Source organism: Schistocerca gregaria, chromosome 2 (genome assembly GCF_023897955.1).
Source record: "Schistocerca gregaria isolate iqSchGreg1 chromosome 2, iqSchGreg1.2, whole genome shotgun sequence".
Lineage (NCBI taxonomy): Eukaryota > Metazoa > Arthropoda > Insecta > Orthoptera > Acrididae > Schistocerca > Schistocerca gregaria.
This window is the reverse complement of record NC_064921.1, coordinates 888,920,853-888,948,322: the sequence shown is the minus strand read 5'-3', so window position 1 is coordinate 888,948,322 and position 27,470 is coordinate 888,920,853. Positions and strand designations below refer to the sequence as shown.

Below are 27,470 nucleotides of genomic sequence, written 5' to 3'. Positions count from 1 at the left end.
TGCCACATTCGGAACCTACCATCAGGTCTTACCAACTGAAAATGTGACTCATCTGATCAGGCCGTGAATTTCCAGTCGTCTAATCTCCCAACGATATGTTCATGAGTCCAGGAGAGGCGCAGCAGGCGTTGTCGTGCCGTTAGCTAAGGCACTCGCGTCGGTCATCTGCTGCCATAGCCCATTAACGCTAAATTTCGCCGAACCGTCCTAACAGATACATTCGTCGTACCTTTCACATTAATTTTTAAGGATAATTGTGTTGTTGTGGCACATTTTATCATGTTAACAAGACCTTCCGTCGGTTCTTGGTAGAACAACATTACAATAAATGAAAAACACCAGTTTGCTTTTGTCCTGCAATACTACTTTTATTGTTAGCCGGTTTTCGGCTTACATACGTCTGAAGATGGCCTTGTAAGCCGAAAACCGTTTAACAATAAAAGTAATATTGTAGAACAAAAGCAAACTGTTGTTTCTCATCTATTAATTTTTAACGTTGTTTCATTAAGCATTGCTCGTCTGTTGGCACTGACAACTCTGTTGCTCTCGGTCGTTAAGAGAAGGCTGTCAGCCACTGCATTAGCCGTGGTGAGAGGTAATGTCTGAAATTTTATATTCTCGGCAGAGTCTTGACACTGTGGATCTCGAAATACTGAATTCCTTCCTGCTCCCTGTGTCTAGCTTCAATTACCATCCCGTCTACTGTCTTTTAATTCCCGTCGTGCGCCCATAATTACATCAGAAACCATTTCTCATGTATCATCTGAGTACAAATGATAGCTCTGCCAATGCACTGCCCTTTTATAGCTTTTGTAAGCGATACTACCGTTATGTGAATGTGTGCTTATCACTATCCCCTGACTTGTGTCACCTAGATGTAGTCGACCTGTGGGACAAAGCTCATCGCCATACCCTCTATGAGGCCGCTCCCCAACACCCGGTTGCTCTTCCCCATCGTCACATAGAGGTACCAGCCGTTCGTCGAACCGTCGAATTCGAGAAAACCGAACGAGTTGACTGTTAATGGAAATGAGGCAGTCACAGAAAAAATCCTCCATGAACGACTATCAGCAATATGTATGGAAATCTCATTGGTGTCATCATCGAAGGCTACCCACTCCAGGCGCCAATCGACTCATGGGGATTCATGTCGAATGCTTACCGTCACCAGTTAAAGTGTGTGTTCTGTGATACGAAAGCGATTGCTCCGCAAGTCACAAAAGGGTAATATGTCCAGCAAACAGGAACTTGTATTGCAATCATAACTATCAATGACAGAACACAACCCTTTGCTGTTTTATCAGAATGTAGCCGTAATCTTCCTCTCGAATGGAATTTCTTGCAGTAACCGCAAGCAATAAACTGTGGTATAACAGAGCTCCAGACTGACGAATCTATTTCAACAACCAGGCATAATAAAGATTGCTCAAGACGGTTGTTCTTCGTCCCACTGTTATCTGCGAGACGAGTTCCAGTCATCAGTCCAGATCCTCCGTTAAACTATGAAGCTTTTCTCGATTGCAAAAGTTACTTTGGCTCAGAGAAGAAATGTACACGTTGTGACTGTCATAATCATTGTAGCTGGTCAAGAACTTTAGATTACTAACTGTCACCTGCAACCACAACTCATTCCTAAAGGCACGTGTATTGAGACAAACTAGCCCAGGAGGCGCAGCTGAAAGCCATCGGCAAAGAATGACAGCTCACAAATCTTTCAGGGAAGGTAGAGGAGGAAGCTGCTATCGAACCCCCCATAGGATTGGGCCTGAGGAACAGCGTTGGCGAGTGTTATCTGTTCTGCGACAATTGTCGGATGCTTTATCTGGAGTGGAGGAAAGACAGATCAAAAGGCTTATGGTAAAACACTGTATCAACAGCCACAATCTTTCTCCAAACAGCCAGCGCTCGTATTAGGTGTTGCTGTCTGAATAACGGATAATACGGAAGGAATTGCTGCGGGATGATATTATTTAACCTTGAGAGAGTCGTCATTCATCTCCTGTGATCCTAGTGAGTAAGGATGGCACGTGGCCTTCTGCATCGACTACCACTGACTGGCGAAGATCATGAAAAAACATGTCCACCGATTGTTTTGCATTGATAATACCCTACACTACTTGAAAGGTGCAAAGTATTTCTCAGCCACGGACATGCAGGAGGCCTATTGGCAAATCGAGGTTGACAATTCTGTCTGGAAAAAGGTCCCATCATGACCCTGAGAGACTCCACAAGTTCTAAGTTATGCCGTTTGGACTATGTAATGCTTCAACCAGCTTCAAGTATGTGATGGACAACGTACTTCGACACCTTACGTGGATGATGTGCCTTTACTCTCTAAATAACTCTTATTTTATCGAAGACATTTTAAGAAAATTTGTTGAAAAGAAAAACAGCAATTGTTGCAAAAAATAAATTTTATTTCTTGCTGTTTCGGGTACCTAGTGCCCTTCTTCAGAAGATTCGAATTGTCGTATTCTTAGCGAGCATCAAAAGTAAACCGGTGTATACAGCATAATAATGTAGTCAGTTAGTACATAGTACAGAACAAATACGATAAAAGTACACTAAGCAACAAGTTCAGACATAATCAAAATATTCAAATGTGTGTGAAATCTTATGGGTCTTGACTGCTAAGATCATCAGTCCCGAAGCTTACACACTACTTAACCTAAATTATCCTAAGGACAAACACACACACCCACGCCCGAGGGAGGACTCGAACCTCCGCCGGCACCAGCTGCACACTCCATGACTGCAGCCCCTCAGACCGCTCGGCTAATCCCGCGCGGCTCACACATCATCATTGGTTCCAGTTTTTGCACTTGTTACTTGGTGGCCTTCTACCGTACTTCTACATCGTCCGCAGCTTGTGGTCGGGCGGTAGCGTTCTCGCTTCCCGCCGCCGGGTTCCCGGGTTCGATTCCCGGCGGGGTTAAGGATTTTCTCTGCCTCGGGATGACTGAATGTAGTGTGATGTCCTTAGGTTAGTTAGGTTTAAGTAGTTCCAAGTTCTAGGGGACTGATGACCATAGATGTTAAGTCCCATAGTGCTCAGAGCCATTTGAACCATTTTGAACTTCTACATCTAAAATGTTCCGTATACCTGCCTAGTTTTGATACTCGTTAATAATGCGATAGTTCTAATCTGCTGAAGAAGGGCACTAGGTACTTGAAATGAGTAAAGAAATAATACTTCTTTGTACATCTGTTAGCTGATTTATTCAACAAATACACTTTTACAGAAAATGGGTAACGTAATAAATCTTAATCCGTTTTGACTGTAGGCCTCGAGCTAAATCTGACACAGTGCGTCTTCACTGCCCAAGAAATAAAAGTCTTGAGGCCCTAGCTAATGGTGACGACGCCTATCCTGAATCAGTGAAAATAAGAGTACTCACATATTTTCCAACTCCATGACACAGAAACGATGTGAGAAGTTACAGGCGATTCATAAATGACTTCTGTTCCATCACATGTCCCTTACAAGTACTACTGCAGGAAGACCCCAGATTTTCCTGGAACAAGGTGTTGCTTGTCGTTAGGGATATACTAATGTCTCCTTCAGTGCTAGCTATGTATGACGAGAATTCCGAGACAGAATTTCATACACATACTAGTAGTTTTGGGACATATACAGTTATAGTACAAATACACAACGTTGCTAAAAAGTGATATCTTGTGCTTACAGAGTACTTCCCACACCCCAGTGTAACTGATCTACAATCTACAAAGAGCGACTTACAGTTGTTTCGGCCATCAACAAGTTCCAGCCACATTTATTAGATAAAAGATTCACCACTGTGACAGACAACCAGTCCCTATGCTGGCTGACCAGCCTATAGGAATCACTGCGTCGACTGACGAGATTTTCACTGAGGCGTCGGAAAGACGAATTCACAGAGGTGTCCCAAAACGGACGCAAATACGAGGTCGCTGTCTCTTTTCAAAGAGGTGTCCCGTGGCAGAACACAGTACCTTACACGAAATTACAGTTATAGGTAGATTAAATTATATTGCTAGTGAATAGACGGAAGATGAAGCATTGCTGAAAACCATAGACGCCTTGAAGAATGAGTATCCGATCAAAGGAGAATTCTAATTAATAAATAGAGTGTTGTATAGTTGTATAAGAGGAAATACGATACGATATGGCACAGGTGTTTGTTCATCATCACAGCTCATCTATGGTCAGCTATTCTGAAGTTTTTCCGTGATCCTTCAACATCTGGTCAGTTGTAATTCGAGAGCACTCTAGACAGAATCAGATGCAGGTATCACTAAACAGATCTCTACCGATCCGTGAGACATTGTGTGAGCCACTGCAAAGAATGCCAGTGAAGCATATGGCGAAATTACCTCTGGAGCATCAGGTGCCAATTCCACATACAGCAGAACCGTTCCACCGTATTGGAATGGACCTCTTGTGGAGGTACACGCAACCGACAAACAGGATTTTACAGACAATAATCTGCACTGAGTATTTTACCTACTACGCCATTACCAAAGCTGTACCGACCTGAAGCTCTGGAATTTGCGATGTCCCTTGTAGAAGATCATTCTGATGCACGAAGCACCCCATGCGATGATCTCTGATCGTGCAAAAGTTTTTCGCACGAGACTGATATCAAAGGTAGTTTCACTTTGCGACATCACCCAACTGCCTATCGTGCACATTGCGAGCTGCGTGACTTACAGTGTTGTGAAGCGGTTATCATCGCTGGTTGGTGAGCTACAGGTCGCCATTCCAAACCCGAACGTCAGCAGTTATTGGTTATGTGCTATTTGTCATTTCTGGAAGCTTCTCAAAAGTTCCTACGGTTGTAATATTGGTATAGTCTGGAATGTTCGAGGGTTGTATAAATAACATAGGAGCTTAATTCTCTCCTGACTGTACAACGGTGATCGTAATAGAAGTACTTTCAGTGCTACGTGTGACGACCCTCCTTTCGGATTTGGGTTTGATTCTGGTTAAGGCGTGACTATCCTGTAGGGCAAAAAAGTGAAATTGTAAGAAGGATCCTTGCTGTCTTCTGACGTTGAGTGGAAGCCTGAAACTAGTTATGGTAGAACAAGACATTTATTAAAAAATTGTGGCTGGCTACAATTTTTTATTCAGCGTTATTTAAAAATTAAAGCGGTTCTAGACGAAGACGGTTCGTGACTCAGAGGAAGACAAGACACCAGCGAAACAATTCTGACATCTTGTACAGTAATACGAGCACGAACAAAGAAAAAAAAGAATTTCTTAGTAATACACCGAGGCGAATAAAATAACAGAAAGCGTGAAATATGAGTAATTACAATATTTACGAAAAAACGTTGGACTATGGTTTTAATTAAAGTGTAAGGCAGAGCTCGAATAATCGTGTGAACGTCCTCATCGTCGAAAAATCTGCGATTCCTGTAAATCTGTTCCCTGATTGCCCGCATATCGTCGTCTGTGGGCGAGAACGATGACCACTATTCCCAGTCAGTATTATCCATGTATGTGCGGCCTAGTTCAAATTGTTGGCACCACTTCACTACAGGTTGACGCGACATTGCATTTGGTCGGAATATCGCTGGAGTTTCACGTTAATCTATGTGAAATTTAGACATTTTGCGCACAGAATCGTGCTCTCCCGCATGCTTCAACTTTGGAGTACGTACCCAGTGCACTGTGATGCCCTTGTTATCTGTACTGTAGCAGAACTGTCTCTACAATAAATCCAGAACATGTATTCGCTTCTGGCGCCACTCTTGTGCGATGGCATTAGTGTGGGACGACATGCGTAACTTACTGTTTGAAGTTCCGTGGATAAAAGAAATCAAAAGGAAAGGCATCGGCAGGGAGAACTAGTGGTTGAGAGCTTTGGTCACTGGTGAAAATCATAGGAAAGGAGATTACATTTTATGTGCATCTATATTCAGCTAGCCACTTTTCGGTGTGAGGGCAAAGGTCCTTCTGGAAGCACTAAGAATTTCTTGCCCCCGCCCCCCCCCCCCCTTGTCCTAATCACGAATCATTTGCGGGAAGAATTAATTTCTTTGATTCTCCCACCGCCGGTCTGTGCGAGATTGGCAGGGCTGTTTAATATAAGTTGTTTGTTGAGATGAAAATATCAGCATAACATGGGAAAAAACTCGGTATAGTATCGGAACTGCCGAAAGGCTGATTATTTCTTTGGAAAATATTAATTTTAACGTATTCATTAAATATTTAATTTCAGATCATTTCCAGTATCGAAATCCAAATTAACAACTAAAAGCAACCAGCAGTTTTTCAGTTGATGCTCTATCTGGGTAAAATACGCAACCAGTAGCTTTTTGAATTTGATACGGTTTGTTGTATCAATAGTTTTTATAGTCACTCTATGCTGATAATCAGATAGATGTGTTACAGCAAGATTATTTTTCGGACCACGTGCAGACAGTCGTCATATCCTAAAACATTACCTTCTCATGTCTTGTTCGATAACTTACTCCTAAATTTCCATTTGCTCCACAAACACCAACAGATGGTCCAGAAATTAATATTCCTGCAAATACGTCCATCTGATGATAAGGCTACAGTTACTTGGAAACTACTTAGTGTATTGATTTATTACGTTATTATAATTACGATTGTTATAAACTGTGGTGTCGCAGTATGTATTCTGAATGGTTGCAATATAGCAAATTTATAGGTGGAAATACGTAGTCAGTTATAAAGGACGTCTCTGAAATATTTTTTTTAGTTTTAGCTAGCCTTGCTTACATGAAAAAATTAAAATCCTTCGTACTATACTGTCCAGACAAAAATACTGTTCTTCACGGGCCATAGGTTTTTGGTGGAGTAGTTTTGAACTTAAGGTTTGCGTAGAATGATACTGCCAAACGTGGCTGAGGGTGAATAACCGCAGCTATTGTACGTTGTGGTGATGCTAATCTCATGAACAGCAAAACCATAGAGTTTGATGATGTTGCTCATTTTGTGGGCTTCATCTTTGACGATATGCTGGTCTTCGCACAATCAGTTGCCTTTTATCTTTTTCCATACCCACGTTAGCTATCGCGACACAACTTACTGTATCTTATTATTTAGATGAGTTCGTCATCTATAAAGAGGTCGTCAGGGTATTGTCTTACACTCCAGGGAAATAGTATGAGATTGTCGGTTGAGAACTTAGTTAAGTTGGATTTGAGATGCTTGTTGGTTTGTTTCAATGCGGTAATGCCGACCTATTAAGCGATATAGAGGAAATCAAATTATATCTTTTTATTTAGATTTTCTGTATAACCTTGGACCACAAGGTATTAACGTGCTATTTGCATTCTGCTTTTCTCTTAATATATCGACTGCCGTTCGGTTTTGCGTCAAGCTGCTTTTTGATGCTGTGACAACGAATTATGTCACCAGTTGTGGTACTACCTAGGCCGTAAATTTGCATATTATTGTACTTCATAGGTTACTGTGTGACATTTTACTTTACATGAAGATAGGTCCTCATATATACTATGGGTTTCCTCATCTATAAGAATTGTACAGGATTTTGTACACATACAAAAAAAGGAAAGGAAACAACGACAAGCTTTTGTTTCAACGGAGCTCCTGATTGTATACTGTCTACTTCTGATCTTTTTAATGTTTTTGCATGTTCTCTTGTAAATCTGTGGTGTTAAATAGTTTTATAACTAACATTTACGTACGCATGTTTTAGTCTATTGTGCTGGATGTACACAGCGATTTGGTTTAACGTCACAATTTTCATTTTTTATCTTTAAGCACTGTTATGATTACCTGTCACTTTCTGCAAGCTCGCTTTGTACACCCTGATGTTCACTGCATGGATACTCTTATTATGCAGGGTCCTGAAGATGGCGTTGTCAAATGCTGAAACTGGTAGCCTTCAAAATAAAATAACATCTTAAGTTACACGTCTGTTGGTACATTTAATTGGCATTGACATTTACTTAACCAGTCGACGTCCTCTGTCAATGGCGGACCAACAGAGAAATAGACATAACTTCTACAGAAAAATAAGCGTAATACACTGCTGGAAATTGAAATAAGAACACCGTGAATTCATTGTCCCAGGAAGGGGAAACTTTATTGACACATTCCTGGGGTCCGATACATCACATGATCACACTGACAGAACCACAGGCACATAGACACAGGCAACAGAGCATGCACAATGTCGGCACTAGTACAGTGTATATCCACCTTTCGCAGCAATGCAGGGTGCTATTCTCCCATGGAGACGATCGTAGAGATGCTCGATGTAGTCCTGTGGAACGGCTTGCCATGGCATTTACACCTGGCGCCTCAGTTGGACCAGCGCTCGTGCTGGACGTGCAAACCGCGTGAGACGACGCTTCATCCACTCCCAAACATGGTCAATGGGGGACAGATCCGGAGATCTTGCTGGCCAGGGTAGTTGACTTACACCTTCTAGAGCACGTTGGGTGGCACGGGATACATGCGGACGTGCATTGTCCTGTTGGAACAGCAAGTTCCCTTGCCGGTCTAGGAATGGTAGAACGATGGGTTCGATGACGGTTTGGATGTACCGTGCACTATTCAGTGTCCCCTCGACGATCACCAGAGGTGTACGGCCAGTGTAGGAGATCGCTCCCCACACCATGATGCCGGGTGTTGGCCCTGTGTGCCTCGGTCGTATGCAGTCCTGATTGTGGCGCTCACCTGCACGGCGCCAAACACGCATACGACCATCATTGGCACCAAGGCAGAAGCGACTCTCATCGCTGAAGACGACACGTCTCCATTCGTCCCTCCATTCACGCCTGTCGCGACACCAGTGGAGGGGGGCTGAACGATGTTGGGGCGTGAGCGGAAGACGGCCTAACGGTGTGCGGGACCGTAGCCCAGCTTCATGGAGACGGTTGCGAATGGTCCTCGCCGATATCCCAGGAGCAACAGTGTCCCTAATTTGCTGGGAAGTGGCGGTGCGATCCCCTACGGCACTGCGTAGGATCCTGCGGTCTTGGCTTGCATCCGTGCGTCGCTGCGGTCCGGTCCCAGGACGACGGGCACGTGCACCTTCCGCCGACCACTGGCCACAACATCGATGTACTGTGGAGACCTCACGCCCCACGTGTTGAGCAATTCGGCGGTACGTCCACCCGGCCTCCCGCATGCCCACTATACGCCCTCGCTCAAAGTCCGTCAACTGCACATACGGTTCACGTCCACGCTGTCGCGGCATGCTACCAGTGTTAAAGACTGCGATGGAGCTCCGTATGCCACGGCAAACTGGCTGACACTGAGGGCTGCGGTGCACAAATGCTGCGCAGCTAGCGCCATTCGACGGCCAACACCGCGGTTCCTGGTGTGTCCGCTGTGCCGTGCGTGTGATCATTGCTTGTACAGCCCTCTCTCAGTGTCCGGAGCAAGTATGGTGGGTCTGACACACCGGTGTCAATGTGTTCTTTTTTCCATTTCCAGGAGTGTACATCAATGTTAGGGATCATATCTCCTCCCGGACTTATACTTTAGTGAAGGTTAGTTTAAATGTTTCAATTACTAAGAACAATAAAAGCAATAAGAAATATCGCAGTAAAGGGTGATGGTAAATGAAGCAATAACAACACACTGTCCAGTATGAAAGTGACAATTATTATTCTCTTTATTGACAGAATGTTACTGTTTGAATTTCAGATATTCGACGATTTTATATTCGCCTTCTTCGCGCTGGAGATGTCTGTGAAGATGATTGCGATGGGGGCCTATGGGAAGGGGACGTACCTCGCCGATGCCTGGAACTGGCTGGACTTTTTCATCGTCATCGCTGGGTGAGCGAATTTCTGATTCAGTTCCTTAGCAAGACAACCACTCAATTAAAGGTGTGTCATGCACTTTACTGTGTTCTGTCTTCCATTGTTTTTGATGTATTTTGGTCCACTAAGGATGTTGTTGGTGCTGCGAACTTCTAATCAATCTCTCCTCCGTTCTCATAACATATTTCGTCTTCCACTTTCAAGGTAAAATGTATATATTTCTTAGGTAACGACGTATGTGGGTCGTTGACTTTTTTCTAGATAAACAAGTGTTTTATCTTTACAATAGTGCAATGGATCATACAAAGAAATAATATGAGTGCCTCTACATCCCTCGTACTTCATTGGGAAGTCATGCTTAACTTAATTACTCGAAGAACGTTAGACACACAATTCACCAAAATGAAAAGAAAGCGACATATCTGTCGGCCTTTTAGTTATACAGCGGCGTCCATGTCTCGTAAGACGAATATTGCTGGTTCAGATTTGATCTCGGGCAGGTTGAGTGTTTTTAATTGTGGAGTTACAGTATGCTTTCTGAATGGTTATAATATAGTAAATTTATAGAAGGAAATATGTAGTCAGTTATAAAGGATGTTTCTGAAATACTTTTGTGTAATTTGGGCTAGACTTGCTCACACGAAAAATTTAAAATCCTTCGAACTATATTGTCCAGACAGAAGTACCGTTCTTCATGGGCCATCGGTTTTTGGTGGAGGAGTTTGAACTTTAGTAGAATGATACTGCCCAACCTGGTTGTGGGTGATAACCGCAGCTATTGGCCTTGAAACTTTCAGCGCTTATCGCGCATTTCAGGTATCGGAAGATCCAGGGATATCGTTAACATCATATTTCAGTTCTAGTTATAAGGACTCGCAATGTTCGTAAGGCCAATGAGACTGGCGATATATTGCTAAAGATACGTGTTTATATTTCATATTTGTAAGATTTGAGGTTATTCTGGTCAAAAATTCACACTTGGATTGGTGGTGAGCTACATGATAAACGTTTTGTATCCTCATTTCGGGAACATGCAGGTTTAATTTTATGGGCAGCCGTGCCAACGGTTTAAGACGAGAGGCCCTGCAGTTGCACCCGAACGCGTTTAATGACAAAAGTCAGGTGCAGACTTTTGCCGAATATCACAAACTTTTGTCGTATATCACAAACGGCTAATTAAGGAAGTTTAAGACTAGCTAGTAAGCCTGAGCGGGAAGAATACGTCCCGCTCGATGCCCAAGAAGATTCTGACATCAGCACATAATTTTTCGCCGAAGCAAATGATACGTATCATAGCGGCACATGAGAAGGCGATGATAGTTCAGAGGCATTCATGTACAAATGCTACTCTGAATAGGAGACGGCGCCTAAACGTCTTCACGTATTTCGTCGTGGTTAATGATGTACGCAGCACTGGCCACAAACGAAGTTGACAAAAGTGAGATATACAGATGACCAAGCGTTTGGAAAAAAATATCGTTTTGGCGAGCGTATTTTACAGACGGCGTTAGGCGCAGTGGAAAAAATACAGAGAAGTAATCCAAGGATCGTAGTGTCGAGACCATAGATCAAATACTTTTTCTTTCCTTTAATTTCAGTTTTCACTTTACTTCACTGCAAATAAACTGAAATAGTATTCATTATATTGTATTTATTAATATTTTCGTGAAATACATGAAAATCAAAGGCAAAGGAAAATTATATTTATGAGTACGTGGAAAAACATGGGAACGCTGCCATTACTGCAAAAAAACTTGGGTATTTACAACAACCTCATACAAAATTCGAAGAGTATTGCGTGCAGGAAAACAAATTTCTTCTTTCAACTGAACCGTAGGGAGAAAAAGCAAATCCACGATTACGTAGCGAGATTTTTCAAGATGAAGAGGATTGCCATCATGTAGTGTTAAAGTGATTCCCCATCCCCAACTGCATCTGCTAGGGCAACGCTGAGATGTCTATTTTTATTATCACGTGAAGAATTTCACCAAAAAATCTTTAAAGCTGCTTTTATCTCATCTAGAGAAAAGTAGAAATACCATCCTGAGTTGACTGTATCGTAATAAATTCATTGCCAATATTTTGTTAAAGCGTGCGTTACCCGTGGTTTTCTGCGACACTGTGGGACTAGAAAGAATCTTTTCTGAAGGCAAGCAAACTTTGTTTGTCTATGGAAACATTAATGCCACCATGTCATTGAAAAAATGTGTCGTTTATAATGTGCGCAAGATCCCAATAAAAATTTTACGATGAATATCCTAACTGGAACGTATGAATATAAACTGTAAAATAATAAAAGAATCTAATTTTATATACTAAATTCTCTTTTATGCCTTACAATCGCTTCCTCGTAATTTATTTACAATCACAAATGTTCATTGACCTTTTCTTTTCCTGCCTTTTATTAAAATACTAATAGACAGAATATACTGACCGATATTTTGGTTCACTTGCTGCGCCAATATCTCCCTGCCTACAATGCTCACACAAATGGCTCATACGTCTCCCGTCCGACTCAAAATTGCTATTTTTTCTAAATTTTTGACTATCTGGATGTCCTACTTCAGTTGCTTTCATTTTTGGTCAAGCCCTGAGTATACCATAAATATGGAAGAAATCAGTAACGATGATTAGGCGCAGTGGCTTTGTCAGATGAAGAGATTTCTTCAAGAGAGGGATTTTTGGCGGGCAGCATCAAACCAATAAATAGACTGGTTAACTCACAATATCTTCAACTTGTGCGAGTTCTTTCACCTGTGGATCTTCAACCGCAGCATTGATTTTGCTGTTGGTTAACTATCGCATTGTTAATCCATCATTCGTATCTTCAGCTACATTTAGAGACGAGCCAACATTAACAGAAGATGAAACAGTAAATAGTCACAGTCAACATTTGTCATTGGATGAAACTCATCATGATGACATTGAAATGATACCAGCAGGAGTTTATAATTAATATGTGAGCTAGAATTGTAGATGACTGGTAGGGCCGTATTTCCACGCAGCACAGTAATGGTACTGTCTACTATTCTCCCAGCCGTGCTACATGATGTATCGCTATACATAATACACTCCTGGAAATTGAAATAAGAACACCGTGAATTCATTGTCCCAGGAAGGGGAAACTTTATTGACACATTCCTGGGGTCAGATACATCACATGATCACACTGACAGAACCACAGGCACATAGACACAGGCAACAGAGCATGCACAATGTCGGCACTAGTACAGTGTATATCCACCTTTCGCTGCTATTCTCCCATGGAGACGATCGTAGAGATGCTGGATGTAGTCCTGTGGACCGGCTTGCCATGCCATTTCCACCTGGCGCCTCAGTTGGACCAGCGTTCGTGCTGGACGTGCAGACAGCGTGAGACGACGCTTCATCCAGTCCCAAACATGCTCAATGGGGGACAGATCCGGAGATCTTGCTGGCCAGGGTAGTTGACTTACATCTTCTAGAGCACGTTGGGTGGCACGGGATACATGCGGACGTGCATTGTCCTGTTGGAACAGCAAGTTCCCTTGCCGGTCTAGGAATGGTAGAACGATGGCTTCGATGACGGTTTGGATGTACCGTGCACTATTCACTGTCCCCTCGACGATCACCAGAGGTGTACGGCCAGTGTAGGAGATCGCTCCCCACACCATGATGCCGGGTGTTGCCCTGTGTGCCTCGGTCGTATGCAGTCCTGATTGTGGCGCTCACCTGCACGGCGCCAAACACGCATACGACCATCATTGGCACCAAGGCAAAAGCGACTCTCATCGCTGAAGACGACACGTCCCCATTCGTCCCTCCATTCACGCCTGTCGCGACACCACTGGAGGCGGGGTGCACGATGTTGGGGCGTGAGCGGAAGACGGCCTCACGGTGTGCGGGACCGTAGCCCAGCTTCATGGAGACGGTTGCGAATGGTCCTCGCCGATACCCCAGGAGCAACAGTGTCCCTAATTTGCTGGGAAGTGGCGGTGCGGTCCCCTACGGCACTGCGTAGGATCCTACGGTCTTGGCGTGCATCCGTGCGTCGCTGCGGTCCGGTCCCAGGTCGACGGGCACGTGAACCTTCCGCCGACCACTGGCGACAACATCGATGTACTGTGGAGACCTCACGCCCCACGTATTGAGCAATTCGGCGGTACGTCCACCCGGCCTCCCGTATGCCCACTATACGCCCTCGCTCAAAGTCCGTCAACTGCACATACGGTTCACGTCCACGCTGTCGCGGCATGCTACCAGTCTTATAGACTGCGATGGAGCTCCGTATGCCACGGCAAACTGGCTGACACTGACGGCGGCGGTGCACAAATGCTGCGCAGCTAGCGCCATTCGACGGCCAACACCGCGGTTCCTGGTGTGTCCGCTGTGCCGTGCGTGTGATCATTGCTTGTACAGCCCTCTCGCAGTGTCCGGAGCAAGTATGGTGGGTCTGACACACCGGTGTCAATGTGTTCTTTTTTCCATTTCCAGGAGTGTATATTCCTAATATATTCCGAGCCACAGCATATAAAAACAGGTTTTTTTTTTCGGCGCTCATACCTCGGGTTCTATTGGTGACACAAACGTAGGGTCAAGTATTTTGGATGGTCCTTGTGGTATCCTGCAGCACAGGGTCAAAGTAAGAATACTACATACTTCCTCCAGCGTACACAAATGGAGCAAATTATTATTTTTTTTTATCTGATGTGGTCTTGGTGGGCATCAAGCGGCTTATGGAGTGACTTCTAGTTCGTGGACGGTACTTTAGAAAACCTCAAAAAACGTTTTTCTGCCATTTTTTTCGTACTAAAACCGAGCCGCAGACCGCAAGACGGCTATGGATACCAAGTGGCTGAAATTTTTGTTGTATATTCCAACGATACCACCCTGTAACAACTTTGAAACTTTTGAGATATGTTGCCCGCTTCCGAGATACAGGTATACACGTAAAATGCGCACGTAAAAATCCGATGTGAGGTGGAAACGTAGTTTATAAAGTGACGTAGCACGGAGAAATATGCTATAAATTGTCTCTGTTTTCACCTGGGAACACCTTGTTGCTGCACTAAAGCACACGCATTTCTTTTGCACGTAAAATCCAGTCTAAGACGAGAAATTAGTTTTGCGTTATTTCAGTTTCGCATAAGTAAACTTGTAAGTTCCCCAATATGTGCATGTAAATTTAGCCCACATCTACCTCCCACTGTACCAAACGTCTATGTATTACCAGACTATGTATCCACGAACTGTTATTCAACTTAAACTCATACGCTAACCTTTGACTAAACAGAATCTAATTTAAACTGAACTGTAGTTTGTCTGAATACCACTTGTCTTTATATTAAATGCGTAACTGAAGTAAAACAATTATCTGGCCATTATCAAAATTTCCTCTTACCTCTCGTTTTGACAACATTGTTGCAGCACAACAGCAAGCAGCAAGCAAGCAGCGGATTACCTAGATTTGTACTTTTAAGTAAAATTTCCAAACTATATTCAAACTGTTGCGTTGCGTACCACATGGTTCAATGTGGTAATTCGAGATGACAAAAATCCTTTTAAACGTGGGATGAGGAGAGTAACTATTAGCATGAAATAATATTTCAAGTCAACGATTTTAGAATGAAGTACGTATTCAAAAAGACAGAGCAAAACTCTGTGTGATCTTCACACACAACACTGGTCTGAATAATACTATGCTTACCAAAATTAACAATGATTTAAAAAGGGTACAATTTAACAGAGAATTTCTATAAAAACAAAACATCTTAGGCAGTTGACTTGTAAATTTATGATTCAGGAAAGTGGGGTGGTCTTTGTCTCACCTCTGAGCAAGTGAAAACTACGAATCAGCTGACATTAATCATCCCAACAATTTAGCCGCGCAATGTATCACCTACAACTGTTCAACTAAAAACGTATCAGACTGCGCAGAGGTAAAGACTGTGACACAACAAGATCAAGGATTGTTTAACAGTAACATAGCTTGCTCTCTCCCTGACGTGCACATCGATAACTTAAAAAAATCAATATGACATTCCTACCTTACAAACTATCTAAAATTTACTCACCAACACATTTCTTTTCATATGAGTTACATTCCCTGCTGCAGCAGAGAAAAGAGAGGAACCAGTAGAACATATTCGAATATGTTCCTATTTATTTAAAAGACTCTGAGTGAAAAATGCTGCCTCATCCTACCTTCCTCAGCACCTTTAAAATTTCCGCATGAGAATATATTCTCGGTTTTTTGTGCTGAGCGAGGAGACAGTGGCAATGGCAAAGAGCTGGAAAAGTAGTAAATACTGGAAAGTAGAAGACAATTGCCGTTCAATAGAAATAGCGTGAGAGAAAGAGAGGAATACAGTGATGGTGGAACATTATTGACACTGACAGAAAAGTGTTGAGAAAAGAGTCAAGGAGACATTCTCGGGTTATGGGGGGTTTGGGAACTAGGGGGAGGGGAAGAAATGCAAAGAGAAAGTGGAAGTGGGCGAGAGCCACTGATAATGAGACACAGAGCATATGACAAGGAAAACGGAGAAGGAAAACAGTGAGAAGAGGCAGCAGCAGTAGTAAGGACGGAATGAGGTACTAGTACTAAGAGAGAGCAAGGGGAAGACAGTGACAGCGGGAGGAGATTGAATAGCGGGACAAAACGAAGGGGGCTGCGGCTGTGATACAGGAGACAGTGACAGAGAGACACAAAGAGATGATGGCAATGAGTTGGGCTGAATGTGTGAGCGGGAAAGTGCAGCTGAGGTTGAATGGGTATGAGCGACTTACAGCGATGGACTAGTGTATGTATGATTGAGTTGCAGTTAAGGTAAATTTGAGGTAAGTGTTAACAAAGTGCGAGTATGTTCGCATGCCAAAATTTTTGGGAAAATGTTTTAAGATTGAGAGGAAAGTAGAATGAGGCAGCTGGTAGATCTATTTCGGTCCGAGTCTTTTAAGTAAACAGGAACACACTCGCATTTTTTGGGCTCTGACAGAAGCATTTTTCCGATGGATGACCAGGACGCTACTACAGTTGTCTCACTATTAATTAGGTTACTAGTAGGCTGTATAAACCTTTCCGTTCAGAAATTGCTGACATTCGTACAGTGCGCTGCAGTGATTGGAGCCAATGTCTAAGGCCATACTGAGATCTACATCTACATCTACATCTACATCCATACTCCGCAAGCCACCTGATGGTGTGTGGCGGAGGGTACCCTGAGTACCTCTATCGGTTCTCCCTTCTATTCCAGTCTCGTATTGCACGTGGAAAGAAGGATTGTTGGTATGCTTCTGTGTGGCCTCTAATCTCTCTGATTTTATGCTCATGGTCTCTTCGCGAGATATATGTAGGAGGGAGCAATATACTGCTTGACTCTTCGGTGAAGGTATGTTGTCGAAACTTTAACAAAAGCCCGTACAGAGCTACTGAGCGTCTCTCCTGCAGAGTCTTCCTCTAGAGTTTACCTATCATCTCCGTAACGCTTTCGCGATTGCTAAATGATCCTGTAACGAAGCGCTCTGCTCTCCGTTGGATTTTCTCTATTTCTTCTATCAACCCTCTCTGGTGCGGATCCCACACTGCTAAGCAGTATTCAAGCAGTGGGCGAACAAGCGTATTGTAACCTACTTCCTTTGTTGTCGGATTGCATTTCCTTAGGATTCTTCCAATGAATCTCAGTCTGGCATCTGCTTTACCGACGATCAACTTTAAATGATCATTCCATTTTAAATCACTCCTGATGCGTACTCCCAGATAATTTATGGAATTAACTGCTTCCAGTTGCTGACCGGCTATTTTGTAGCTAAATGATAAGGGACCTATCTTTCTATGTATTCGCATCACATTACACTTCGCTACATTGAGATTCAATTGCCATTCCGTGCACCATGCGTCAATTCGCTGCAGATCCTCCTGCATTTCAGTACAATTTTCCATTGTTGCAACCTCTCGATACACCACAGCATCATCTGCAAAAAGCCTCAGTGAACTTCCGATGTCATCCACCAGGTCATTTATGTATATTGTGAATAGCAACGGTCCTATGACACTCCCCTGCGGCACACCTGAAATCACTCTTACTTCGGAAGACTTCTCTCCATTGAGAATGACATGCTGCGTTCTGTTATCTAGGAACTCCTCAATCCAGTCACGCAATTGATCTGATAGTCCGTATGCTCTTACTTTGTTCATTAAACGACTGTGGGGAACTGTGTCAAACGCCTTGCGGAAGTCAAGAAACACGGCATCTACCTGTGAACCCGTGTCTAAGGCCCTCTGAGTCTCGTGGACGAATAGCGCGAGCTGGGTTTCACACGACCGTCTTTTTTGAAACCCATGCTGATTCCTACAGAGTAGATTTCTAGTCTCCAGAAAAGACATTATACTCGAACATAATACGTGTTCCAAAATTCTACAACTTATCGACGTTAGAGATATAGGTCTTAGGTCTATAGCTCTGCACATCTGTTCGACGTCCCTTCTTGAAAACGGGGATGATCTGTGCCCTTTTCCAATCCTTTGGAACGCTTCGCTCTTCTAGAGACCTACGGTACACCGCTGCAAGAAGGGGGGCAAGTTCCTTCGCGTACTCTGCGTAAAATCGAACTGGTATCCCATCAGGACCAGCGGTCTTTCCTCTTTTGAGCGATTTTAATTGTTTCTCTATCCCTCTGTCGTCTATTTCGATATCTACCATTTTGTCAACTGTGCGACAATCTAGAGAAGGAAGCACAGTGCAGTCTTCCTCTGTGAAACAGCTTTGGAAGAAGACATTTAGTATTTCGGCCTTTAGTCTGTCATCCTCTGTTTCAGTACCATTTTGGTCACAGAGTGTCTGGACATTTTGTTTTGATCCACCTACCGCTTTGACATAGGACCAAAATTTCTTAGGATTTTCTGCCAAGTCAGTACATAGAACTTTACTTTCGAATTCATTGAAAGCCTCTCGCATAGCCCTCCTCACACTACATTTCGCTTCGCGTAATTTTTGTTTGTCTGCAAGGCTTTGGCCATGTTTACTTTTGCTGTGAAGTTCCCTTTGCTTCTGCAGCAGTTTTCTAACTCGGTTGTTGTACCACGGTGGCTCTTTTCCATCTCTTACGATCTTGCTTGGCACATACTTATCTAACGCATATTGTACGATGGTTTTGAACTTTGTCCACTGATCCTGAACACTATCTGTACTTCATCTACATCTACATCTACATGACTACTCTGCAATTCACATTTAAGTGCTTGGCAGAGGGTTCATCGAACCACAATCATACTATCTCTCTACTATTCCACTCCCGAACAGCGAGCGGGAAAAACGAACACCTAAACCTTTCTGTTCGAGCTCTGATTTCTCTTATTTTATTTTGATGATCATTCCTACTTATGTAGGTTGGGCTCAACAAAATATTTTCGCATTCGGAAGAGAAAGTTGGTGACTGAAATTTCGTAAAAAGGTCTCGCCGCGACGAAAAACGTCTATGCTGTAATGACTTCCATCCCAACTCGTGTATCATATCTGCCACACTCTCTCCCCTATAACGCGATAATACAAAACGAGCTGCCCTTCTTTGCACCCTCTCGATGTCCTCCGTCAATCCCACCTGGTAAGGATCCCACACCGCGCAGCAATATTCTAACAGAGGACGAACGAGTGTAGTGTAAGCTGTCTCTTTAGTGGACTTGTTGCATCTTCTAAGTGTCCTGCCAATGAAACGCAACCTTTGGCTCGCCTTCCCGACAATATTATCTATGTGGTCCTTCCAACTGAAGTTGTTTGTAATTTTAACACCCAGGTACTTAGTTGAATTGACAGCCTTGAGAATTGTACTATTTATCGAGTAATCGAATTCCAACGGATTTCTTTTGGAACTCATGTGGATCATCTCACACTTTTCGTTATTTAGCGTCAACTGCCACCTGACACACCATACAGCAATCTTTTCTAAATCGCTTTGCAGCTGATACTGGTCTTCGGATGACCTTACTAGACGGTAAATTACAGCATCATCTGCGAACAACCTAAGAGAACTGCTCAGATTGTCACCCAGGTCATTTATATAGATCAGGAACAGTAGAGGTCCTAGGACGCTTCCCTGGGGAACACCTGATACCACTTCAGTTTTACTCGATGATTTGCCGTCTATTACTACGAAGTGCGACCTTCCTGACAGGAAATCACGAATCCAGTCGCACAACTGAGACGATACCCCATAGCTCCGCAGCTTGATTAGAAGTCGCTTGTGAGGAACGGTGTCAAAAGCTTTCCGGAAATCTAGAAATACGGAATCAACTTGAGATCCCATGTCGATAGCGGCCATTACTTCGTGCGAATAAAGAGCTAGCTGCGTTGCACAAGAGCGATGTTTTCTGAAGCCATGCTGATTACGTGTCAATAGATCGTTCCCTTCGAGGTGATTCATAATGTTTGAATACAGTATATGCTCCAAAACCCTACTGCAAACCGACGTCAATGATATAGGTCTGTAGTTAAATGGATTACTCCTACTACCCTTCTTGAACACTGGTGCGACCTGCGCAATTTTCCAATCTGTAGGTACAGATCTATCGGTGAGCGAGCGGTTGTATATGAGTGCTAAGTAGGGAGCTATAGTATCAGCGTAATCTGAAAGGAACCTAATCGGTATACAATCTGGACCTGAAGACTTGCCTGTATCAAGCGATTTGAGTTGCTTCGCAACCCCTAAGGTATCTACTTCTAAGAAACTCATGCTAGCAGATGTTCGTGTTTCAAATTCTGGAATATTCCATTCGTCTTCCCTGGTGAAGGAATTTCGGAAAACTGCGTTCAATAACTCCGCTTTAGCGGCGCAGTCGTCGATAACAGTACCATCGGCACTGCGCAGCGAAGGTATTGACTGCGTCTTGCCGCTTGTGTACTTTACATACGACCAGAATTTCTTCGGATTTTCTACCAAATTTCGAGACAATGTTTCGTTGTGGAACCTATTAAAGGCATCTCGCATCGAAGTACGTGCCAAATTTCGCGCGTCTGTAAATTTTAGCCCATCTTCGGGATTTCGCGTTCTTCTGAACTTCGCATGCTTTTTCCGTTGCCTCTGCAATAGCGTTCGGACCTTTTTTGTGTACCACGGGGGATCCGTTCCATCTCTTACCAATTTATGAGGTATGAATATCTCAATTGCTGTTGCTACTATATCTTTGAATTTGAGCCACATCTCGTCTACATTCGCATAGTCAGTTCGGAAGGAATGGAAATTGTCTTTTAGGAAGGCTTGTAGTGGCACTTCATCCGCTTTTTTAAATAAAATTATTTTGCGTTTGTTTCTGATGGATTTGGAAGAAATGGTATTGAGCCTAGCTACAATGACCTTGTGATCACTAATCCCTGTATCAGTCATGATGCTCTCTATCAGCTCTGGATTGTTTGTGGCCAAGAGGTCAAGTGTGTTTTCGCAACCATTTACAATTCGCGTGGGTTCGTGGACTAACTGCTCTAAATAATTTTCGGAGAATGCATTTAGGACAATCTCGGAAGACGTTTTGTGCCTACCACCGGTTTTGAACAAGTATTTTTGCCAACATACCGAGGGTAGGTTGAAGTCCCCACCAACTATAACCGTATGAGTGGGGTATTTATTTGTTACGAGACTCAAACTTTCTCTGAACTGTTCCGCAACTGTATCATCGGAGTCTGGGGGTCGGTAGAAGGAGCCAATTATTAACTTAATTCGGCTTTTAAGTATAACCTCCACCCACACCAATTCGCACAGAGTATCTACTTCGACTTCACTACAAGATAAACCACTACTGACAGACACCAACACTCCACCACCAATTCTGCCTAATCTATCTTTCCTGAACACCGTCTGAGACTTCGTAAAAATTTCTGCAGAACTTATTTCAGGCTTTAGCCAGCTTTCTGTACCTATAACGATATCCGCTTCTGTGCTTTCTATTAGCGCTTGAAGCTCAGGGACTTTTCCAGCGCAACTACAACAGTTTACAACTATAATTCCGACTGTTCCTTGATCCAAGCACGTCCTGTAATTGCCAAGCACCCTTTGACATTGCAGCCCATCCCGCACTTTCCCGAGGCCTTCTAACCTAAAAAACCGCCCAGTCCACGCCACACAGCCTCCGCTACCCGTGTAGCCGCCAGCTGAGTGTAGTGAACTCCTGACCTATTCAGCGGAACCCGAAACCCCACCACCCTATGGCGCAAGTCAAGGAATCTGCAGCCAATACGGTCGCAAAACCGTCTGAGCCTCTGATTCAGACCCTCCACCCGGCTCTGCACCAAAGGTCCGCAGTCGGTTCTGTCAACGATGCAGCAGATGGTGAGCTCTGCCTTCATCTCATAAGCAAGACCGGCAGCCTTCACCAAATCAGATAGCCGCTGGAATCCAGAGAGAATTTCCTCAGATCCAAAGCGACACACGTCATTAGTGCCGACATGTGCCACCACCTGCAGCTGGCTGCACCCTGTGCTCTTCATGGCATCCGGAAGGACCCTTTCCACATCAGGAATGACTCCTCCCGGAATGCACACGGAGTGCACACTGGATTTCTTCCCCTCCTTAGCCGCCATATCCCTAAGGGGCCCCATTACGCGCCTAACATTGAGACAAAACTTTTGTGTTGAGCCGTCAGGTACTCTGTAATCTGCACTACAGTGTTCGGTCAGATGGCTGGCTGCCCTCTGCAATAAAAAAGCTAAGTGAAATATTCAGTGATGAACTTGCAGTGGTGTCATGTAATGTCCGCTCAGACCAAATTATGAGAACAATGGCGAACAAAAATAAGGAAGGTGGGTACACAGGTTCCTGTTAGATCACCACCGTTAAGCACCATCGTGTGTGGCCAGTTCTTCAATGGGTGACTGTCAGGATGCTGTTAACAAATTTTCCTTTACAGTAGAAACAGTGGGAGGGGTGGTGGCGTAAAGTCTATGATCGCCAGTCTTCGCTACAGTGTCCTAGATCCAATTGCAAATCCCTCGGCATAGTCTCACGAAGTGAGGGCATGCAACACTGTTGATTGTTATCCACCTGTCAGACGAGACGTTATGCTCCTCAACGGGACTCTCTGTGCTCTTCGAGAAGTGAAAGCTATGTGCCAGCAAGGTATTTCATCGTCTCCCTTCTCTCATCATACTACACACACACACTACAGTCATATAAACTTAACAGACACACTCACATACAGCTCTCATACTTCGCGAAGAAGTTGTGCCTGCTGCGGCGTAGGATAGGGAAAACCTTTCCAGGTAAAGCGGCTGAACCTACCCTTCGGGGTCTCCCAGCCATTCTTGAAATAAAACTTAACTTTAGTGAAGACACTTTTCACACATCCACAGTCTATCTTCCAAGGAGGGTGCTAATATGTCTCCTGGAATAGGACTGATCGTTTTCAAGCCTAGAACAGTAATCTGCTGTAATACATTGCTTGACTTATGTTGAAATAACTCCATAACTCCTACGTAACCATTTAAGCATCTTGAGATTTCGGGAGAGCTGAGGCTGGGGTAACGCATATGGTACCCTTTATGCTGTATTAAGTAATCCAGAAACTGATAGTGGAGACAATGAAATGGCTTTTTCGACAACATATTGACAGCATGTTACACATGGGACAGCCTCTTCAGTATGGTAAACAATTGACAGCTCCAGCTGTTGAATTAGTTTACATAATATCTCACTTAACAACTGCAAATAATTACTCTTTTAATAAACTGTAATTAAGTCCACCGTATAAACACAAGCTCAGTCAAAAAATATTTTGCCGTCTCACTTAAGAGAACTGGACAGGAAATGCTGGGGAGGTACAGACTGCGTGTAACCTGGAATTCGAGCAGCGCTAATGGTTAGATAAGTTGGCCTCTGCCAGAAGAACGCCACAGCTGCCGTACAGGTGGCACCAGCAGTTTGGAACAGTATGCGGAGATTTATGTAGATTCTGTCGATTTGCGTTTCTTGCGTTGGTATCTCATATCTATATTCAACATAGTGTTAACGCACTTTCAGGAAAATAAACATCCCCTTGGTATGTCGCTAGTAATCAATAAGACGCGAAGCGGAGGGTCGACGTAGCTTTGTGAAACATCCTGTAGTTGTCCCTTGTGATGTGGTGCGGTAGATAGGTTGGGGAATCACCTTTCGCAGGCCTATGATGGTGGGAGCTGCATGACAACATTGCGGCGACACGTCTTCCCTCGCGCTTCTACCCTCCGTCCCCGTCCTCTGCACCTTGTTGCGGCTCCGAAACCCAATTTATCATTACGGCTCTACTGCCCTCAGACGTGGTGCACAAATTTAATATTTGTTCTTAACCAACTTCGTTTAGCAATAAGCATTAATTTTATCCTATGAAGACATTATTTTTCATAATCCGCGAGTTTTCAATCCCCTATAACGCAGAAAGTATTAGCCATAGAGAAAATATCGATAGGAACTTTACTGCAGGTAATTTAATTTAGTTCAAATTTGTACTCGGAAACATTTTCGCTTGAGGCCGCGGATTTCGATTTATTCAAATGAAACGCAATAAAAGTAACATTTAAATGCCGCCACCCAATGCTCGCTCCCCACCGGTGGGGATTTTTGATATGTTGTTCACGACACTCCCTACAACTGTACAAAAATCTGTGACTAAACTATTTTTTCCCTCTAATTTTCCTTTGTTGATTGGACTACTAGTGGAAATAGGCAGCTCAGTTTGCCCTAGGTCTTTCGTAATCTTCCTTCCTGCCAAAAACGCAGAGGCAGGTGCTTATGGCACTTTGCTTGTCTTGTTTGTTCCAGGGCACTGGAGTACTGCCTCAACGTGGAGAACATGAACCTGTCCGCCATCCGAACCATCCGCGTGCTGAGACCTCTGCGCGCCATCAACAGGATACCAAGTGAGTCCTACTCCGTCACGTTACGCCGCACTCGACGACACTATTGTTTGTTATAGGAAGCTTCATAACGTAAAATCATTTTATTTTAAAGCATGTATAATACCCAGAGAAAGCTCTAGTGTAAGGTAACGAAAATACAACTTTCGGTTATCCCTACACCAAAAACGATTTCTTCTCTTAAATGGTCCACCCTAGCATAGTGGTAGATTAGTCGAAACTTTTAACTTTCTCTAACAGTGTTTTCGATAACGCCGACAATTATATTCCAGTTCTAGGTGCTACGACAACAGTCGAATACTGCTTTTGTTATTCACTCATTTGCAAATTTTTAGCCATTATGGAATTCCTTATTGGACGACGATGTAAAAAAAAATAGTAAATGAATCCGAGAACAAGCTTCTGCACTCAACGCGCTTGAGGCTGTAATATACGTTTTCCTCACGATGCTATACTCTGTTTTCCCAGCATCATCACCTATCTGTCTACCCTTCGTGGGTGTTGTAAAAACTGTAGTGTTAAAATATTAGGTACTAAAGTAAAATGTAGGATAATAGTGGGAGACGTTTGGTACTAGATCACAGCCTGCTCCATCTTCATTTCTCTAACACCACTTTATGGTATAATTTTATAATCGATTATTAAAGCAAACTTGACCACAACAACTACCAATAGACTCTTTGAGCCTAACCTAAATTGATATTACCTAACTGTTATTTTTATGTGTAATACTTGACGATAACAACAGCATATCATCGCTATCTGCTTCTTGATTTCAAGTTACCGTTCAGTGCTTCCGAAATTATGTGAGAAGTCTGTATTTCGAATATTTTGCTACCATGAACTGAAGATCTGTAACAATTAAAGATCATAATAAGAGTATAGGTTTTATTTGGGACCCATTCATTTGGCTAGTGCCAAATATTGTTTCACGTATCAACGAAAGAGTCATGATGCAATATTGAAATTGAACTACACAACTATTTTTAAAAGTAGCGGTCACTTAACTGATGTTAAGAACAAAAGGTCACGCTTTATACATATCACTATAAACCGAGTGCATCAGCTGACCTTATAGTAACGCAATATCAGCAAAAAATATTAAGTTCTCTAGAACTTCGAAAATATTATAGACTTCCAAAATCTAATACCAGTTTTGAAATCTGCCCAAAAATTCCTTCAAGGTAACAAATTTTATGCGTCATTTCACAATCGCTTTAAATTTCGTAAATTATGTTTATTTGACTATACTAAGGAGTCAGAACGAGCTGTGGAAGGAATAATACACTTAGATATTGTTTATAGCACATTAATATGCATTTCAGTTAATTTATGAGACAAAATATAAACTCATTTACGTAAAAGGTTGTAGTAAAATAGTGATAGCCATCAGACAGTTTAATTTTTCTAAGAAGTATCTATTTATACTTTATTTTTGTTACATCACTTCCTTCAAACGGGTAGGGAGAGGGGCGCTTGTAAAAAAGATTTTTAAGAGACTCCAAAGGCAGTTCTGAGTTAGATGAAATTTAGACAGGTCGCTAGACTTCCAGTACATTATTTTGTACGAATGCCTACCAAAGTTTAATTGACAACACTGGAAACACATGGTTAATGCTTGCAGTTACTGTGAAATCTGCTTGTGATCTGTGTTTACGTAATAAATGTGATGGAGACATACTTCGTATTTGCTTGGTGCATCGAACACAGTGACTGACACAAGTGAACACTTGGACCAGACTCCTGGAATGGTCTGCGGTCGGTTTCATTAATTCAGCATGTTATGAAATCCCCAAGTTAGATCTATGTCTCAGAATTTAACTGTTCATTATCATCGAGTTTAGAAAACGCCATAATGTTTCAAACCAGCTACTATCGAGTTAAGTTCCAGCCTGCAAAGAGGGCTGAAACTGTGGTGTCGATGGACGAGTTTGTCAAACCTTCCTTTTCCTCCATTAAAAAACGTAAATATTTTTAAGATGTTTTTTAAGATTACCGCAGTACACTCTAAGACAAAAAAACAATGCAGCACGAAGGAATTATCTGAACGGGACGGAAACCAGTAGGTTTGACGTTCATGTACATACAAACAAATGATAACAATCTCAGAAGAATTGGATGATTTATTAAAGAGAAACAGCTTCACGAACGGGTTGGTCCACCTCTAGCCCTTACGCAAGCAGTTATCTGGCTTGGCATTGATTGACAGAGTTCCTGGATGTCCTCGTGAGGGATGTCATGTCCAATTCTGTCCAGTTAGAGAGTTAGATAGTCAACAACCATAACTTGTTGGAGAGCTCAGCTCATAATCTTCCAAATGTTCTGAATTTGGGAGAGATCAGGAGACCTTGCTGGCCAAGGTATGGTTTGGCTAGCACGAAGATAAGCACGAGAAAATTTTGCCGTGTGTGGGCGTGCATTATCTTCTTGAAATTTAGGCACAGGCAGACGTGGCTTGCCATGAAGAGCAACTAAACAGGTCGCAGAAAACAGTCAAAGTATTCCTGTACTGTAAGGATGTCGAATGAAATCCAGGGGGTTCACAAGTCTTTTGTGAGTACGTGGTTGGCAGCCATGGAGTCCCAACCTTTGCACCATTACTTTCTTTCCGTACTGTACGTTTATATTTCCACTATCCCTTTCTCCTCTGCCTCTGGCTTTCTTGGTGCTGACCCTACTTCCAACGTTTTCTACATCTTTTCATTAAATAGATACACGGTCCCCATTGTTGGGTTTGACCTGCCAGAAATTTTCAAAATCTCCAGAAGTGCGGATCGTGCAGGGAATGTCGCCCAATACCGTGTGCGCCTTTCCACCTTATCACCCTTCTCTTTAATAAACCCAGCATGGTAACCA

At 43.1% G+C, this 27,470-nt stretch overlaps 1 protein-coding gene across 1 annotated transcript in view; it reads left to right on the top strand.

Annotated features, from left to right (window-relative positions):
• Window positions 1-27,470, top strand: part of LOC126336038 (voltage-dependent T-type calcium channel subunit alpha-1G-like) — a 741,513-nt gene that overhangs the window by 25,127 nt on the left and 688,916 nt on the right. Inside the window, exons 2-3 of the mRNA XM_049999518.1 lie at window positions 9,641-9,774; window positions 24,520-24,617. Of these exons, the coding sequence (XP_049855475.1) occupies window positions 9,641-9,774; window positions 24,520-24,617 (232 nt within the window). The remainder of the gene's footprint in view (window positions 1-9,640; window positions 9,775-24,519; window positions 24,618-27,470) is intronic.